Raw genomic sequence first — 19,749 nt, forward strand, 5'->3', positions numbered from 1 at the left:
ACAACAGACAGGAAATAATTAAAAAATAGCAATAGGCAGCTTCATAAAAGTAGATGTAGCATCGTGGTTTAACCCTGGCTGGCAACTAAGTACCATACAGCTGCTCGCTTACTCCCCCACAGTGGGATAGGGGGAGAATTGGGAGGGTAAATGCGAGAAACTCATGGGTTGATATAAAAAGTTTAATAATTAAAAAGATTTTTTTAAAAAAAGTTGTAAGAGGAAAAAAAAAAAACAAACAGCAAATGAAAACAATTGCTTACCACCAACTGACCGATGCCCAGCCAGTCTCAAGCAACTGGGTACAGGACAGAGAGGGAGGAATTAAAATATAGGGTCAGGGAGACAGAGAGGGGAAGACATAGAAATTAAATTTTCAAAGTAATGGGGTACAAGGCAGTGCAGAAAAAAAATAAAAAACAGGGAGAAGCAGCTGGTTAGAGAGGGGCATATTAAAAATTTAAAAGGCAACAGGGTACTGGGCAGAGTTGACAGAAGAATAACAAGTTTTGAGGAGCCATACACATAGGTGGGCAGGCAGAGAGGGAGACAGAGGAAGGGAGGCAAGCAGATGTCTAAAGAAGGGAGGCAGAGGTGGGCCAGGATGTAGAGGAGAGGACTTGCGACTCACCACAGCTCCTGGTGCCAGCAGGAGACCTTCACCGCCCCGATGCTTCTCTCTCTGCCCCTTCCTCCTCCCCAGTGCCGGCTGCCTGACCCTCACCTGCTCGGCAGCACGCAGCGGATGCCTCGATGCTCCTCATCCACAAGGCTTGCTTTGATACATGGTGGCTCACGCATGTAGCCAACAAAGGCCAGGGACAGCTCAGAGGGATCCTTCCTTGCCACAGGGACTGGCCATTCCTTGCTGCAGGCACCTACCAGCCAGACCCCCCTGCACTCCCTCCTCAGCCAGTTCCCCTGCCCAGGCAGCCCCCTTTACAGCTGGAGCCCCTTCACACAGCAGGGCCAGCCCCATCCTCAGCCTCACTGGCCACACCTGGGGCCATCCCAGACCCAGCTGGAGCCCATCAGGAATAGGGGCCATTGCCAAAGCCCCACAGCACATCATCCCTGCCCCTGCACCTACCCACATCCAGGGAGACAGGAAAAATTTATTCATTAATGCATATAAGAAATCCTGGCAGTGAGTTGGCTACAAGGCTCAGTGCCCAAAGGCAGCAGGATGGGGGGATAAAAGGGAAGCGAAAAGCAGGAGGAAGGACAGAGGGACACAGATGTGCAAGACAGGGAGCCAGGAAATTGGATGCTGGGAACAAGAGAGGGACAAGAAGCAGGAAAACAGTGTAGAGAGAGAAGAGCAGAGAGACTGAGCAGAACAGCAGCGGTGGAGATGGAGGAATAAATAATAGGAAGCAGGGGAGAGAAGGGGAAGGGATTGGCAGGACAAGAAGATAAAGACAGGACAAGGGACAGGGAAACATTCTCAAGTGATACAGGAGAAGAAACAGCAAGAACTAGAAAACAGAAACAGGGAGCCAGGTAGAGAGAAAATTTTTAAAAGCAACAGCATACAAGAAACATAGGCAAGAACTAACAAATAGTCACAGGGAGATAGAAAGGGGGAGATGTAGAAAGAAAATGTAAGAAGTGACAGGGTACAGGACAGAAATGGAAGAGTTAAGAACTAGAGACAGGGAGATGGATAGAAGGAAACATAGAAAGAAAATTTTGAAAGCAACAGGGTACAAGAAACACAGGCGAGAAATTAAAATAAGGTCAGGAAGACAAAGAGAGGGAAAAGTACCAAGAAAATTTAAAAAGCAACTGGGTTTAAGAAACATGCAAGAATTTAAATAGGGATGGAGAGGCAGGAAGTTTCAAAAGTGATGACATACAAGAAACATAGGCAAGATTTTAAAAATAGGGACAGGGAGCCTGATAGAAGGAAACTGTGGTGGGTTGACCTTGCCTGGCTGATGAGTGTTCACCAAGCCACTCTATAATGATAGCCACTCCTCCTCAACAAGACAGGAGGGTAGAAAATACAAAAGAAAAGCTTGTGGGTCAAGATAAGGACAAAGAGATCACTCACCAATTACTGTCACAGGCAAAACAGACTCAACTTGGGGAAATGAATTTACTGTCAATCAAAATCAAAGTAAAATAATGAGAAATATGAACAAACCTGAAAAACACCTTCCCCCCACCCCTCTCTTTTTTTTCTGGGCTCATCTTCACTCCTGACTTCTCTACCTCCTCCTACCGAGCAGCACAGGGGGAGAGGGAGCGGGAGGTTGCAGTCAGTTCATCACAAGCTGTCTCTGCTGCTCCTTCCTTCTTCGTGTTCTTCTTCTGTTCCAGTGTGGTGTCACTCCCATGGGGCCACAGGTCCTGCCTGAAAACCTGCTTCAGTGTGGGCTCCTCTCCACAGCGTCACAGCCTCCTTCGGGTGCATTCGCCTGCTCTGGAGAGGGGTCCCCCATCAGCTGCAGGTGGATATCTGCTCTGCCATGGACCTCCGTGGGCTGCAGGGGGACAGCCTGTGTCACCATGGTCTTCACTGCAGGCTGCAGGGGAATCTGCTTTAGGACCTGGATCACCTCCTCCTTTTCCTTCTTCACCGACTGTGGTGTCTGCAGGATTGACAGCTTCTGCACAGCATTTTTTTAGCCCTTTTTAAATATCACAGAGGTGCTACCAGCGTTGCTGGTTGGCTCAGCTTTGACCAGTAGCAGCTCCATCTTGAAGCTGGAACTGGCTGTGCCCAACATGGGGGCAAGTCCTGGTGTCTTCTCACAGAACCCACCCCTGCAGCCCTTGCCCACTCCCCTGCCCCAGCTTGCCACACAAACTCACTACAGCAGTGATCGGCTACAGGGCAAAGAGGGGGGATTGAAAAGTAGGGAAAGGGAGACAGAGAGAGACGGCGGGGGGGATAGCAATGGGCTACAGGACAGAGAGGAGGAACTAATAAAAAGGGAGAGGGTACCAGACAGAGAGATGGAGAAAAACAAATATTAGTGATGAGCCATAGGGCAGAAGAAAGAATTAAAAAGGGGGACAGTGAGGTAGATGAGAGAGACTGAGAAGTATCAAAACCACTGATGATCTAAAGGGGAGAGAGAGGGGAAATAAAGAATAGGGACAGGGAACCAGACAGAGAGAGAAAAATAAAGACAAAAGTGGGCTATGGGACAGTGAGGGAAGAAGTTAAAACATAGGGACAGGGACCTGGAACAAGAGAATCTAAGAAAGTAAAAGTGTATCCAGAATACAGGGCAGAGAAAGGAATTTAAAAATAGAGACACAGCATCAGACAGGTGAGAGCGGCAGGGATTGTGAAGGGCTAAAGGGCAGACAGGGAGGAATTAACAAGATTGGCATAAGAAGACAGACGGATAAATGGAGAAAGACAAAGTAGTGATGGGCTGCAGGGCAGAAACAGAGGATAAAAAAAGAGGGATGGGACAGGTCAGAAGTGCAGAGAGAAAAAGAAAACAGAAAGGCAGAACAACAGAGAAAGAGAGGGACTTAGAAAACAAGAGAGGGAGAGGTACAGGAAGAAAAAACAAAAAAATTAAAGCAGTGAGAGAAAGAGGTGAGGGCAGGGAGGGACTGGGATGCAGAAGAGGGGTAACACAGCCCCAGGGGTCCAGGACTCACTGTACCTCCCGCTCTTGGAGCTGCTGAGAGAATCTGACAGTTCACATATGTCTGTCTCTCTCTCCCTCTCCCTTCCTCCTCTGTAGCTGCAGTCACTTGACTGTCATCCACCCAAGAGAATAGATTGGTGCCTTACAGCTCTTACAATATGAGGCTTCCTAGAAACACAGCCTCACATGCACACACACACACACTACATGACTGTACTGTGGTTTTGGTTACACATACAGACCCTGCCGTGCACACTGGTGATCAGATCTGCTGAGGACTACACTAAGAAGGATCCATCCTCACCTGGAGAGGCAGGCTATCTCCTGTCTGCAGCTGCTGGCTGGATCCTCTTTATTTTGCTCTTCAAATAAAAAATATTCTTCAAATGCAGACCACTACAGAATCTTTCCATCTGTCTCGTACCGTCACGGCAGAAGAAAGGGCAACCACGGCAAAACGGTGCCAGCTGACATCCAGCTGAGAGAAGAAAAAAAAACATTAGCACAAAGCTGGGTAGGAATCCAAAGCTGCCCTTTTTTTTTTGTGAAGGTTTGTGAAGACAGTACGACTGAGCAGAGGAAAAAGTATTTTTGCGTCATCTTCGGTACAGTTGTTGACACAGGCCACTAGAGCTTTTGCATTTTTCAGACAACCGTGCCTTTTTTTTTCCCCTTTTCTTTTTTGACTCATCAGCAACTTTACTTTCACTAGAACTCACTTTCCTAGATACCCAATGCCCCCCTTTCTGTTTTAGCACAACAGTTATCATATGGGAAACGTACAGTAATCCTTTGTCCTCTAATACTTTGTCCTCAGGTGAACTTACGAGCTTCCTGGATCAGTAGCACAGTTGCAGCGACGGCTCTCGGACGACCAGAGCATCCCAGTCTCGCATTACCTAATCGCTTCGAGAAGTAGGCCACGGCTCGCCCACTTGGCCCTACATATTGGGCCAGGATACCCAGAGCTATACCTCTTCTTTCACGAGCAAAAAGTTCAAGCGTCTTTGTGAGATCTGGCAGGCCTAGGGCTGGCACCCCTCTTACAGCCTGTTTCAGTTCTTGGAAAGTAGCTTTCTCGGCATCGGTCCAATCCATCGTTTGAGGTTTTGAGCTGCTCCTATAAAGGTCGGGCCAGCAAGCCACAATTTATAATCTACAGGTGACACCACTCAACCATTCCCGGAAACGCTCGTCATTAATTTTTTTCGTCTTAGGTTCGGGGAGACGACAAATTGCCTCTTTTCTCTCAGTTCCCAATTGTCTCTGTCCTTTTAGGATTTTAAAACTCATTTACATAAGTTTCTTCTTTCTGGGTTATTTGGGGTTTTTTTCTTTTGACACTCATCCACCGATTCCCCAAAAGTTCAAAAAGTTAATAGTTAACTTTGTGCATTGTTCTTCCGTCTCAGCTACAATTAACAGATCATCCATATATTTCAGCAAGATTTCTTGATTATTTTCTTTCTTCCAAATCTCTAATTCTCGTGCCAATTGATTTCCAAAAATGGTAAGACTATTCTTAAAGCCTTGAGGCAAGACTGTCCGCGTATATTGTGTTTTTCTCCCAGTCTCAGGATTTTCCCATTCCAAAGCAAAAACCTCTTGACTACCGGGATCCAAGGGAATACGGAAAAAAGCATCTTTTCGGTCTAACACTGTGAACCATTCTTGTTTCTCCGTTAGGGTTGCTAACAAAGTATAAGGATTTGCTACTACCGGATGAATATCTTGTACTATTTGATTTATTGCTCTGAGGAGGTCTTGAACTAATCTACCATCTTTTTCATTAGCCTTTTAACAGGCGAGATCGGGGTGTTATATCTGGATTCACATTCTATTAACAATTTGTATCTTAAAAACGTTTGTATTACCATTACTAACCCTTTCCGACTTTCCGGTCTTAGGGGGTATTGTTTAATTCTTACCGGATTCGATCCTGGCTTTAAATCAACTCTCACAGGTTCTGCTTTTTGGATTTACCGGGAACTTCCCAGTCCAGACAATTGGAATTACAGCATTAGACTTTGACTGGTATAATCTTCTGCTGTCGGTAACCATCCTGTTAACAACAAAGCCACTGCTTCAATACGTTTAGTTTCTGGAATTGAAGTTTTAATCTCTCCATTTTTTAATTTAACTTCTGCCTCTAAGTTCTCAAATAGATCTCTCCTTAACAGGATTTTAGGAGAATCTGGCACATACAAAAACTGCTGAGTGACCCATTGCTTTCCTAATTTCATTGTTAAAGATTTAAAGAAGGGTCTAGTTTCTCGTTCACTTGTTGCACCGACACCACCAATTTCTTCAAAACTTAACTCTCCCTCTAAGGTATTTAAAACTGAAAAGGTGACTCTAGTGTCAATGCAAATTCAGCGTTCTGTTCTCCCGGTTTAGCTGTAACCAGAGGTTCTGCTGGGAGACTCCCCTCCGGTCCCCGTCAGATACGTTCACTTAAAAAGAACAAATCTACCTATGGCACTTTATTCCATTTACTCTCTCTCCTACAAAACAACAGCAATTGCAATATAGTATTGTAACTCAAAAGTTCTGTTCGTTTACCATTTTTCCTGCAGTTCACCCCAATGTGCCAATAAATGTCCCAACGGTGATGGTTTTGGTAACTTTTCATCAGCAGTTCTATTTCCTGCACTCTTATTCTTAAACAATTTTGCTAATGCCTTTATACTTATATACATTCAAATACCAAATACCAAACAAATGCAAATGACAGTTGTCCCAAATAATACACAAAGTCCAACCCAGCAATAGCTTTCGCTTATGACTTACGGGCAGACGCCTAGGCTTCCACTGCAGACGGGTACCCTCCAAGCCCCAACCCTGCGAAGCTTTCGCCGCGCCTCACGGGCAGGCTTTCCAAACAAATTCCAAAGAAGCGGCGCCTTACCTTTTTTTCCAGGGAACGCTGCGAGGAGCTTTGCGAGTCGAGGGTGACGGTTCTCCCCAAGAATACCTCGGTGCCGGCCGGAGTTCGATCGACACTCGATCTCGTCCAGTCTCACTTGCAAGGTCCCATCTGGGTCGCCAAAACCGTTCCCGAAATCCGGAATAAAACTCCTTAACGCCAACCTGAAGTTAAGAAGCGGGCACTTTGTTTATCGCAGCGCTGGGGACACGGGGGATCGCTCCTCCAAAGGCGTGTCCCGCTTAGTATCAAAATCCATCAGTTTTCACAGACTTTTCCTGTCAGGTCATTGTTACCTAAGCTCCTTCCGTAGAAATGCCTACTATGCTCGTTCTTAAATTTAACCTTTATAACGATCGGTCCTTTGATTATATAACCTTATCAATATTCTTATTTAAAAACAAACAAGCATTGGTCAGTTACACTTAGCTCTGCTGACTGGCATCTTCGATCCTCAAATCGAGATGGGAAGGGTAAGGGGGTTTCCAAGCAGCAAACTGGCGTCCACGACGGTTTCCTTAGTTTCCTGAAACAGAAGGTAGAAGAACCAGTAACTTCCTGGTGAGGTTTCTAGGGTTAGCTCTTTCTAACTTTAACAATATTAAGGTTCCTAGAGTCACGCGTAACACAGCTCCTAAAGTTTCTATGGCTACGTTTCAAACTTAACGATCCTATACGTTATGCTTCACAATTTTACTTCTTAATCAAACCTAACTCTTCTATGTGATTAAATTTTGATTTCTTTACCGGAATATTTGCAACAGCTGGAGCCCAGCAGGAACGGGGGGGGGGGGGGCGGGGGGGGGTGTCACGTCCCAACCCCCCCCTCAGCGCCTCACCTCCTCCTCCCCTGGGCTCCCTCACGGCCCCTCCACTCGTGCAAAGGGAGCGCAAACGCAGCCCGGAGGGCAAAGGGGACGGGCGGCCAGCGTTTATTCAGTCAGTCGCGTGCCTATCGAGTCCCGCCAGCGAGTCTGCTCCGGGGCTCGGGGCGCCCCCCGGCGCTCCCTCTGCCCCTCGGACACCTCTGATTGATAGCCTATTTCCATACATTCTGTATGGCACATCTAAATATTGGGATGGTTTTAATATTTTGTACCAGCTGTGGAAACTGGTTTGCTGCTAGGTGACTGCAAAAGTGAGATTTGGTAAATAATTATGAGAAATCTTATACTAACACTACGATTGAAACAATAGACAAAAGTATAGCCAAGCAATTAACTAGCAGAGGTAGGTACTCCTAAGTTTTGCAGTTCTTTGCTCTTATGACTAGATGTTCCTGTACGCTGGATGAGAACAATGCTGAAACTGACCACGTGTGATTGAACCTGCGTTAAGCTTCAAGATCAAAGAACAAGGACAAGAATAAAGACTTCGAGGACAGCCAGCAAGAACTTCAAATGGGTCTGTGGTTGCAAAAGCAGCCCTTTGCCTCAAAGGGATCCTTCATTGCACGTGATCGGATGTAGGCAGTACTATGATAATCGGTTGCCGTCGTTTTTATGTATATGTATACTAATCTGATTAACATGCAATTAGTTATTCTGTATAACCCGTTTGTGCTAAAGCTGTGGCATGCACGCTAGGTGGAACTATCCCCCGTGCATCCAGCGCTGCAATGAAGAATGCCTGCTTTCTAAAACTCCAAAACGAGTCTTGGGGAGTTTCTTCGACTGGCTTTTCAGTATCAGGGGTACAAGGGAGGAAAGGAAAAAAAAAAAAAAAAAAAAGGCAGCGGTGTGGGAAAGAGAGGGGACCAGGGGAAGGGGCAGGGAGGGACCAGAACGCGGAAGAGGGGAGACAGGGCCCCGAGGGCCCGGGGCTCACCACAGCTCTTGGCACTGCCAGGAGAATTTGCCAGTTGAGACGCTTCTTTCTGCTCCTCTCCCGCTCCCCTCCTCTTCTGTAACTCCGGCGGCGCGGCCGTCCTCCCCCTAGGAGAACACGCGTCTCATAGGTCTTGCGAGACGAGGCCTCCTAGGCACGGAGCCTCGCTCGCTCGCACACTACGTGGCCGTACCGCACCGTCGGTGCCGCATCCGGACCCTGCGGTGCACCTCGGCGGTCTGACCTGCTGCGGACTACGAAGAGGGATCCTTCCACACGCGGAGAGGCAGGCTCTCTCTTGCCTGCAGCGGGAGGCAGCTGCCGGCCGGCCAGCCTTCCATTTCTTCTTCTCTACCTTTCTCTGGCCTCTCCAGCTTCAGCCGCAGCAGCTCCTGCCCGCAGCCGGTAAGCGCCCCGCCTGTCCCTTTGTGCTCCCGCGCCGCGAGGAGAGGGAGGCCGGGCAGAGACAGCCCGTGCGAGCTTTCCTTGCCGGCGGCGTTTCCTTACCGGGAGGAAGCAACGAGCGCGGCGGCACCTCCCGCCGGGGCCGCATTACCGTTACCGTCGGACGGCACGTGCAGGACCGCGGCAGCCCCGCGCACTCGCAGCCTCCGAGCTGCAGTACCGAACATTGGTCGCGGGGTGGCAGCGGCGAGCGCTTGGCACAACGCGCCAGCGCGCATGGGCGGCACCCCAGCTGCAGTACCGAAGTCTGTTCAACAGGTGGCGGAAGAGAGCGCTGGCGAAACGCGCCGCCACCGCGCGTGCGCGGCTCCGCGCTGCTGTACCGCGTTTCGGTTGCTAGGCAACAGCAGGAGGGCGGCAAAAGGCGCCACCGCGCATGCGCGGCTCCCGACCGCCAGGGCCGCGTTTTGGTTGCCAGGCAACAGCAGGAGCGCCGTCAACCGCGCCGCCGCGCATGCGCGGTTGCCGAGGCGCCATGTCGCGTTTTGGTTGCCAGGCAACAGCGGCGAGCGCCGTAAAAACCGCAGCGCGCATGCGCCCTTGCCGAGCTGCCGTAACGCGTTTCGGTTGCTAGGCAACAGGAGCAGGCCGTAAACCGCGCCGCCGCGCATGCGCGATAGCCGAGGCGTCGTGTCGTGCTTCGGTTGCCAGGCAACGGGGCCAGCACCGTAAAAGCCAAACCACGCATGCGCGGTTGCCGAGCAGCCGTAAAGCGCATCGCTTGCTAGGCAACAGCAGGAGCGCCGTAAACCGCGGCGCTGCGCATGCGCGATTACCGAGGCGTCTTGTCGCGCCTCGGTTGCCAGGCAACAGGGGCGAGCGCCGTAAAAGCCGAACCACGCATGCGCGGTTGCCGAGAGCCGTAAAGCACCTCGGCCGTGCCCGGCAACAGCTGGACCCCCCCCCCCCCCCCCCCGACGCACGCCACCGCGCACGCGCCCCTCCCCAACGCCACTTCCCACCTTCGGTCACCGGGCAGCAGCATCCGCATCCCCGTAACGATCCTCTTCGGAGCATCAGCTGCACGAGGGACGACTGACAGCTCAGACCAGTAGAGACCAGACACAGGCGGCAACTACTTACTGGGGGCACAGGGATTACGTTGCCCTGCCCTTTCCCCACTCGCAGCCCGGGCAGTCATCTTCATCGTCTCCGTTCCAAAGAGCACCCGAGTGGCTGGAGCGTTTACAGCAGTCAAGTGCAAAGAACAGACCATTCGGGTGGTCGCTTCTGCCCCTGCCCTCCCCACCCCATTATCTAGGGAGGAGAAGCAGCACAGGGAACCTGCAAATGGGGGGGGGGGAAGGGTGTCCCCTGGAGCAAGCCCCAGGGACTGCTGCATCCCCTCTGAATGTGGCATCAGGGTTGCGGGAGTGACAGCAGCCAGTCAACAGATGCTGGCAAGAGATTTAAAAAAAAAAAAATAAAAAAATAACGCCTGGTTCCGGTGACAGCCTGAAGGCAGGCCACAAGAGACCCAAAGCTGCTCTGTGCCAGAGGGGCAGCTCTGTCCAGCAGGAAACGCCGCGTCCCAGCGCACCAGATGCCAGCGGCCCACCTGCAAGCCAGCGATACCCTGGCGACCCTGGGGCTCGGTTGGGGTGGGCGCACCTTTCCTCACCTCCGTGCCGTCAGAACTCTGCTCTCCCAATCCTGCACGCACACAAGGCTTCTTGTGCGGGGCTCGTCTCTTATCGAAGAGACGCTGCACGGTGTTCCTTACCGCCCCGCCCTCCGGCGTGCAAAGGAATCAGCCGTGAAGCAGGGATAGCAAAGAGGCCTGTCGGGATATTAGTAGTCCTCAGCAGACGACCGTAGAGCCCTCCAGGTTCCATCTTTGCTCCCTACAGGAGTGTGGCTCCGCACTCCTTGCCGCTCCCGCCGGCAAGCGACACAATTGCCCTTTGCTGCCTGCAACGCGCAGTACCTGCACGGCCCCAGTACTGCCGCTTACAGAGCGAGAGGCGCTCGCTATAAAGCGGCAATGAAGAACAAGGACGGCCCGTCAAGATGGCAGGAGGAACATAGAGAGCCTCCAGCATTAGCCAGGCAGGGCTTGCAACTCACCTCGTGTCGTGGTTTAACGCCAGCCAGCAACAAAGCCCCACGCGACCGCTCGCTCGCTCCCCCGCCCCCAGTGGGACGGGGAGACAATCGGAAGGGCGAAAGTGAGAAAACTCGTGGCTTGAAACGAAAACAGTCTAATAATTTAAAAGAAACAACAACAACTTGTAAGGAAAAGAAGACAAAAAAATGACAGAGAATGGGGTGCAGGCAGCATGCCAGGGGTCTGGAGCCTGACGGATGATGGGGAGCTGGGGGTGGAATATGGAGGAGGGAAAGGAAGCGGGGGGGGACGGGGGGGACGGGACAGGAGATAGAAGAGCAGGGGATGCGGGGGGAAACAACTCGCGTGGGTTAAAAACTCGCATGGGTGAAGGGGGCGGGCTGGAGCAGTGGGGGGCATATATGGGGGAGAAACACACGCCGGGGAGAGGGTAGGTGAGGGTACAGAGGTGCATGGGGGGACACGGGGGGGGACGACCTACCCCAGGGAGTCCACCCAGGATGATCCACAGCAGGTAACTCACCTGGGATAACCTGCAACAGAGCATCCACACCAGATCATCCACACTGGGAGGACCCCCAGCAACGCCCCTCAAACTGCTTGTGCTTCACCCCCAATCTTCCCCAAACTGGGGAGTTTTTTGCTTTTTCAAAATACTCCGTTTGGGGTGTGTTTCAGTGCTTTTCCACAACATAAAAAGGGGTGATCTTTCGGTTGTGGGTTTGTGCATGAAAATGGGGTGGGTTTTTTGCTTTGCAGCTGCACCAATCCAGGCGGATTTGGCTTTCCCAGGAGTCCCAAAGTCGTTTGGTTTTTCCCGTTGCAGACCCAGAATCAGGGGGTTTGGGGTTGTCCTGGTTTCGGCTGGAATAAAGTTCATTTTCTTCCGAGTAGCTGGTACAGGGCCATTTTGGATTTAGGGTGAGAATAACGTTGACAACACCCCGATGCTGTAGTTGTTGCTAAGCAGTGTTTATACTAAGTCAGGGACCTTCCATCTCCTCATACCGCCCTGCCAGCAGAGGCTGGGGGCGCACAAGAAGAGTCGCTGAGCTAAAGCAGGATTCCAGGTAAACAGGTCAGCTCGAAATACACCACCTCCTTTAAAAGTTAAGAGCGATTTGAACACTTAAAATCAGCGTTTAAGCTAATCGATACCATTTTGAACACCTTCTTAGCATACAGGTAAACACTCTTGCCGGTGTTGGAAAACGTCTCCTCCCTTCCTTACAGCACCGCTGCAGGGAGATAACCCTGGGAGGCTGCGGGACGAGGTCGTACGCAATCACAATCTACGCTTACAGATCCGCCACAACAGCTACAGCCCTTGCGCTGCTGCTGCTGCTTTGCATCTTGCTTGTTTGGTGAATAAAGCTGAAAGTGAAGTGGAAAACTCCAAAGAGCAAAAGGAAAAATAAAGAATAAATCTCAATCATTCACTTTACACTAAAAAGGCGTGCCCATGCTTATATACGTCCAATAAAAATACTTATACTGTAAAAGTATTTGATTTTCCTTTTCCATTACCTTAACTTGCACAGCTCTGAATTCATACCATTAAATTATCTCTCTCCAAAGTACACAGTTATAATGGGACTAGGGGTTTTTGTGCGTGTTACAGAACGCGGAGGGACACCTGGCCAGCTGAGCTGCCCAAGAGAGGTGCTACTGAACTGCCAGGGAAACGCACCATTGAAAGCCAGACAGAAAGAAAGTACTTCAGAGCACTCCGTCAAAACATCAGGAAAAAAAACCCATAACATTCAGTTGCCTCTCTTTTTAAACGTTTGGAAAAATACCTAAACTGCTTACATACACCTAATAAATCATATACTACAGCTATTTGGCAGTTGCAGTTTAAACAATGCAAGTCAATTTGTAAAATCCCCAGGGCTGCAATACCTCAGACTACCAAAAAGGACTGGCGGATTCCCTAATGCTTTTGGCAGTACTGAAGCATGCAGAGCAACACGTTTTCATGTTATCTCGACTGTTACAACTGAGAAACCAAAGACCAGTGATGCCATCAACTTTAGGAAGATGGGCTGTGCTTGGGTCTTTGAAAGGAAACTGACTTTTTTTTTTTTTTTTCTTTTTTTAAAAGAGAGTGAAAAGTCTCGTTACTGATGACTTCTACTGTCAAGTCGATCACCTCTGAAGATCCACTCTGATGGGAAGTTCCTAAAACAAAATTTCTTTGAGAGAGAAAGACTTCCATTTTGGAAAATCTCTTTCCAACTGAAGTCAAAATTACACACTGTAGGTTCAAGGAAAAAATACATTATTGAAGCAGTAACTCATCAAAAACACCTCAGGACTCACTGTCACTAGTTACAAGGCTGCTAATGCTTCCTGGGAAAGCCTGGAAAACACACAGATGCGACGCCCATTTTGTCCTGTTCTGTCCACGTCTCTTCTTTGACCTTGATTGCTTTTAGTACAGATGCTAATTACCTCCGTAACGTTTTTGAGTACTACTAGAAGATATTTAAAAAAAAATCATTGACTGTAAAAGCATAAAGCTTTTATCATGAAAACAAAGTCTGTTTCTTCTGAACAGCTGAACTCTTACGAACAGTTTCTTCCCTCTTTTAGGACAAAATTAGTTTCACAGTATCATTTACTAGCAAGCACACAGAAACAGAAGATTATGCTTTCAGGAAGAGAAAATAAACTGAGGGAAGTAAACTTTGTATAGGTGTAACATGCTCCAGAACAGAACTTGTTTTTAGTATTTCTGTTAAAATATTTCATGTAAAAAAAAGTAGAAGGAGAGTTGGCACACTCTCAACGTTAAAGTCCGTACCGCAAGTACCTTTGGAAAAATGCAGACACACATCGTAGGCGTACCTTGTACTTGCAGGCCACTACGGAATCTTTCCATCTGTCTCGTACCGTCACGGCAGAAGAAAGGGCAACCACGGCAAAACGGTGCCAGCTGACATCCAGCTGAGAGAAGAAAAAAAAAACATTAGCACAAAGCTGGGTAGGAACCCAAAGCTGCCCTTCTTTTTTTGTGAAGGTTTGTGAAGACAGTACGACTGAGCGGAGGAAAAAGTATTTTTGCGTCATCTTCGGTACAGTTGTTGACACAGGCCACTAGAGCTTTTGCATTTTTCAGACAACTGTGCCTTTTTTTTTTCCCTTTTCTTTTTTGACTCATCGGCAACTTTACTTTCACTAGAACTCACTTTCCTAGATACACACAGGTGACAGACATAGAGACCTACCTACATTTTCTCAAGCCTTAGTATAGCCGAGGCTTCATCACCCTATACGTCCCAAGTTGAGTATTTTTGCTAAAGAGCACAGCAACACATCTGTCCTTGTGAACTGCCTCGTTGCAAAAAAGGAATCACTTTTTCCAGGCCGTTGCTCCAAAGGGGCAAGATCTTTTAAAACCGCAGCTGTGCCACCAAACCCGCTCAGGGTCCCTCCTAGCTTTTGACCGCCCTGAGATTTAACAGGCACACGCTCCATTCCATCTTCCAACAGCAAAAATATGCTAACGCTCTCGGACCCAGAGCGCAACCCTACGGATGTCCACGCACACAGCCTGCCGTTTTGATGAGGAGCCACCCAGCATCCCTGCGAGCACAGCTGCACGCGCCAGATCGGTTTCCCCTCCGCCGCGAGTTACCGGTTTCGGTGAACGTAGTTTCTGATGCTTTAAACTGAAAACCGTATCTGGCCGCTTCGCCACAGTAGAAACGACCCATCGCCAGAATGCGACAAAAACGCAGTAACACCAATTACAAACCCACAGCAGCAACAGCTCCAGAAATATTTAGACCAGGAACAAGGGAGAAAAACAAAACAGCTTCATCTCACGCACAGGGGAGCGGCAGGCAGAGAAAAGGGTCGGCATTCTGAGCCCTTACAGAACACGAGCATTCTCCTTCTGTTCCTCAGCCCGTCTGTGAAGGTCTAAATACCACAACACTACTACGGCAACGTTGAGAGTAGGGAACAGCAGCCCTGCCACCGGACTTGCCATTGACCCACGCTATTTACGTAGCAGGAGGTGTACGCAGAGGGAAACAGTTTGCCACACACAACCCTGAACTTCCTGAGAATTTACATTTACCAAAAAAAGCCATTTGGAACATATTGCCAAACAACATTCGGCAAGAAAGCTTTGATGCGTTTGACACACGCAAGTTTTTGGTCACTTGCTATTTGCTTCCTGTTGCTGCTGCTGTTCTTCCTTCAGAATTTCTACTTGTCACCAAGTTACTCACTGCTGGTTCAAGCATTTGCCTTCCTGGTATTACCAGCACATTCACAGAGGCAAGTAACTTAATTGCTCTTCTACAGTTATCCAAATGACAATTACAGCCATGAAAGAGAAGGAGAGGTCAGGCAGCAGAAGAGCTCTGCAGGCTGGCACCAGTCAATATTGCACTCTCTAAAACCAAACAACAACAAAACAAAACCGTGACCCTGTATCCTTCTTTTTTTTTTTTTTTCCTTCTTCTTTCAGAGCTCATCCCTGCCTCAGCATTTTGTCTTGTCAGAGCACGAAGCGCAGGTGATCCGTACCCTGACGACTTCTGCGTGTGATGAATACCTGTTCAGAAATAGTCCAGATCTGCAAGACTGGTGTCATTTCTATGGTTTTAATCATCATAACTCATAACATCATAACATTTTATTTACTCACGCATTTGTGAGGAAACTAATTAACTCTTAGACACTGGCTCTCCTTTTTTTGGGGGGGGGGGGTGGGGGGTGGAAATGTGTTAGAGACTGAAAAGCATTACAATTCAGAGCTCCCAACCATGAGGGAGCGGTGGAGAAATCAATGAAAGCAAAGACCAACAGCAGCAACATCAACTGGAAGTTGGCTTTCATTCCGATCACGTACTTAAGCGACTCTCCTTGCAAGTCTATGCCTCGGTCCTAGGAATGACTAGTCCCTTTTTGGAAGGACAAACTTTTTCACTTAAAAGTCCTAGACTGGAGACTCCGCTGAACGGAATGGGGATTGTCCCACGGGACAACATGCCGTCAACACTCTTAATGGGGAAGGAAAAAAAAAAAAACCCAAATAAAAATCAAGTTTAAGTACCAGTTCCCATCACGTTTCACTCATTACATTTCTACTGGCATCTAGGCGCTCAAAAATGAACTACAGGGACACCACATATTCCTAAAAATTCAGTTATACATAAAAAAATAAAAGGCTATTTCCAACTTGCCCATAAAAATCAGTATGAACAGAGAGAAGAGAAACACTCGACCCTGAAGAAGCTAACAGGCAGCTCTGAATTTACCAGACAGGAAATTTCATTCTTTCCCCTGAAACAAAAACACATCAAGGGACCAGTTCAGGAACAGGGCGCGATCTGTTAACAGCAATTTTTCCATCGTCTTTTCTGCACTAGCAGCAAATTTGCCTTCCCTGTGGGTTTAACGTGGAGCACCTGTAGTGCCCTCGAACTCGCAAGTGTTTCTCTCCGCCCCCCCAGCCCGATACGTGCGATTACCTGAGCAGCAAGCGGAATTAACCACGCAGGATTTTCTTCGTGCGACGCGGAAGGTGACACTGGGAGAAGAGGAGACAAAGAAATGAACCTGCTTGTCACACCCAGCCAACGGTGAAAAGGCAGGGGAGGATTCTGCCGGAAGGGCTCTGCACCCCAGGAGCTCCCGCCGGCCGGTTTCTCTCCCCTTTGCCCGGTACCGAGGGGATGACGACACCTCGCGCGCGTCCCCTCGCGGGGGGGGCTGCCCCAGGTGAGCCGGGGGACCCCCACCTCGCTTCTGCCCGCGGGAACGGACCGGGAGAGACACTCCACGCAGAGAGAGGAGCGTGGCGTGGATTGCATGCCCGAGGGAAGAGGCCGGGCTCCCCGCTGGCAGAAGGACAACTCGCCTCCCTGCTGCTCGGAGCTGCTTGCTGCGGACAGCCCTGCCTGCGCCCGGCCGCTCTTCGGCCGTGCTGGGAGCGCGGTCCGGCCGACAGACGCCCCAGCGAAAAGACGCTCCAGCTAATCGCGCCTCCTGCTCGTTACAGCTGCAGGTACTTTTGCCTCTGGCTAATGCACGCTCCAGACAGCGGACACCCCGCCTCGTTCCAGCTCCCGCTTGCTACAGTTCTGGCTCCTTGAAGCCCCAGCTCCGCACTGAAGCTCCGGCTGATTTCAGCTGCTTCTCCTTACAAGCTCCAGCTATGTGCAACGGTCTGGGCTTTCCATAAGGTTATCTATCAACTGCTGTCAAAACTGGAGCGTTAGGATTAAACATCAGAGTTACACGCCAAGTAAATATCCGTTAGTTTGGGCGATTAATTACTTGACGACTATTCTGAGCGGCGCAGAAAGAAGAGCTGGACTCAAAGAGGGCACGTGGGGTCTGAAAAGCACCTTTCCCCCCCGCAGACCATCACAGATGTTGAGTTCGGCCTGCTGCGTGCCGGCCTCCCGAACTTCGGCGTCCGACACAACCAGACCCCCATCTCCGGGGAGGGACCACGCACCCTGCCTGCCCCCCGCTTCCCCCCGCAGCCCCCAACACCCTCCCACCCGCCTGCAAAACCAGCCAAGCCGGCTCCCGCTTTTGGCCCCCACACCAGCTGACTCGGGGCCCATTTGGGAGCCAAAAAACCCGGCCGCTGAGCCTGTTCTCAAGGCCCAAACACGCAGGGCCGGACCTCTGTTTCTGGGCCCAAAGCTGCGCAGCTCGGTCTGTTTCCGAGCCCCCAAATCAGCCACGCGAGCCTGTTGTCAAGCCCCAGGAACGGAAAACTTGTTCTCCATTTCTGACCCTGCAGTGCCCACGGGCGACGCCGAGCGTAGCCACCCCACAGCCCTGCACCCCCGGGGCCCCACACGTAGTTTCGGGGAGTGCTCGGGACCTGCGGAGGGCCCGGCCCCACGCCTCTGCGGGGCAGCCCCAGCACAGGCAGGGCGTCGCTTCACGATTGCCGTTTCAGGCTTTATTTCCCCAGCGTCACGGGCAGCGCCGGGCGCGCACCCCAAACGCCCCAGCCGAAGCGCCCCCGCGGGGAGCCGGGCCCAGCCACCCCCAGCGCGCACCCGCTCCAGGACCCCCCGCCGGCAGCAGCCGGGGCCCTTCCCCGCCCCTGCGGGCACCGCGACCCGCCCGCCGCCGCAGGAGCCCCCCCCGGGCCGCCGCTGCCCGACCCACGCCGGGAGCGGCAGAGGCCGCCCGGCCCCAGCGAGGAGCAGCCGGGGACGGGATGGGGCTGCCCCTGCCCCCGCTCCCCCCCGGCCGGACACGGGCTCGGCCCCGAACCACCCCCCTCAACGACCCCGGGGCAGCTTCCACCCCCGCCGGCCCCAGGAGAGCAGAGCCTGGACGCGCCCGCGGAGGCTCCGGCCGGGGGATCCCAAATCCAAGACCAGCGGGGCCCGTAGCCCCCCCACCACCTGCCCCGACACGGCTACCGCACGGCCCAGAGCGGGACAAGCGCCACCGCTCTTCTGGGCCGGCGCAGGCGCCCCGGCCCCGCGCCTGCGTAAGCGCTGCCCGGGCCGCGGCGGCAGCGTGCTCGACGGCTCTCCGGTCGCGGAGTCGACCTTCCTCCCGCAGGAGGCTCCGCGACGGTTCTCGTCCCTTTCGCTCTGATACCTCCCGCCAGCTCGAGCCGAGCCGATCCCGCTCCTCTGGGCTACCGCTGGTGCCCATTCTGCCGCTCAGTGCCGGGCCCTACTCTACCTCACGGAGCCCCGCGGGGCCGAGTGCTGCTCCCCGCCCGGCCATGAGAAGCCGTCCCGCGGTTCCCTCGCTGTGTCCAGCCCCATCCTATCCCGAGCCGGGGAGAGCTGGGTGCGAGTGCAGAGCCCCGGAGCAGGGGTTGCCACAGTCCCGTCGACGGTCCCATCCCGCTGCCGCCTCCCTTCCCGCCCCCTCAAACCTTTCTCCCGCCCTGCACGGGAGGCGCACTCACGGTACCCGCGGGCAGGGGCATCCCCGGGGAGCCGCGAGGCCGGGCTGTCCCGGGTACGGGGCTGTGCCGTAGTGCACGGGCCGGGACGGGGGTAGATGAGATGAGGGCAACAAGCACAGCGAGCTGCGGGACAGGATGGTGATGCTGGTTTCCCATAGGCCGATTCTTCCCCCCGGCACCCAAGCCGAGGTGCTTGGAGGGACCTGGGTCAGGTTGGAGCCGTGCGAGGGGGAGGTCATGGTAGTCCTAGGGGAGAGTTGTGGGGTGGGGGGCCTGGGACAGCTCAGGACCATGCTGGAGGTGTCAGGTGGTGCTGAAGAGCTGCAGGGAAGGGGTGTCTGGGGTAGAGTAAGAAGTGAACGGGGGCCGGTCGCAGGTGAGCCATGGTGCACCATGTCCCCCTTTTCATGGCTCCAGGCTACCCCTCACCCCAGCAACCTCTCACAGCCCCAGCACAGCTCCCCCTCTCAGCATGCTGGCCTCTGCACACTACCCAGGATGTTCCCAGCTGCAGGGACCCCATCAGCCCTGAGCACTGACCCCCAGTCCCAGCTCACCTTCTCTGCAGTTGAGGTTGCTGTCCTGGTCCCAGCAGGCAACGTTTGGCAGTGGCTCCGTCATCCCAAATAGACCCTGGCACAGCCACCCCGAGCTGTGCAGACCCTGCTCAACCACAGCGCGTTGAATATAGAGGGGCCATTGCTGTTAGCCCCACTGGCTACACCTGGGGCTTTCTGTCCCCAGGCTCCCAACCCACAGCTGCAGCACATCAGGAACAGGAACCATCACCATCAGCCTCATCAGTGACAACTGGGGCTACCAGGGCAGCAGTGTGCCCCAGCTCCTGAAAGCAGCTTGCTAAAGAAAAAGGGAGAAGCTCTGGGGTGCATAAAAAGGAAAAAGGATGAGTTTCAAGAGGAAAAGAACAAAT

General features: G+C 51.9%; 1 protein-coding gene across 1 annotated transcript; it reads right to left on the reverse strand.

Annotated features, from left to right (window-relative positions):
- Positions 1 to 2,093: 2,093 nt before the first annotated feature.
- Positions 2,094 to 18,556, reverse strand: LOC142037477 (uncharacterized). The gene is made up of 8 exons (XM_075041969.1): positions 18,345 to 18,556; positions 8,564 to 8,744; positions 8,371 to 8,477; positions 6,967 to 7,069; positions 6,526 to 6,707; positions 5,546 to 5,679; positions 3,922 to 4,095; positions 2,094 to 2,489 (listed from the first exon to the last, which is right to left on the reverse strand). The coding sequence occupies exons 1-6, from the start codon at positions 18,554 to 18,556 to the stop codon at positions 5,568 to 5,570; spliced, it is 897 nt and encodes a 298-aa protein (XP_074898070.1). The 3' UTR covers positions 2,094 to 2,489; positions 3,922 to 4,095; positions 5,546 to 5,567.
- Positions 18,557 to 19,749: the final 1,193 nt, after the last annotated feature.

This window comes from Buteo buteo, chromosome 11 (genome assembly GCF_964188355.1).
Source record: "Buteo buteo chromosome 11, bButBut1.hap1.1, whole genome shotgun sequence".
Classification (NCBI taxonomy): Eukaryota; Metazoa; Chordata; class Aves; order Accipitriformes; family Accipitridae; genus Buteo; species Buteo buteo.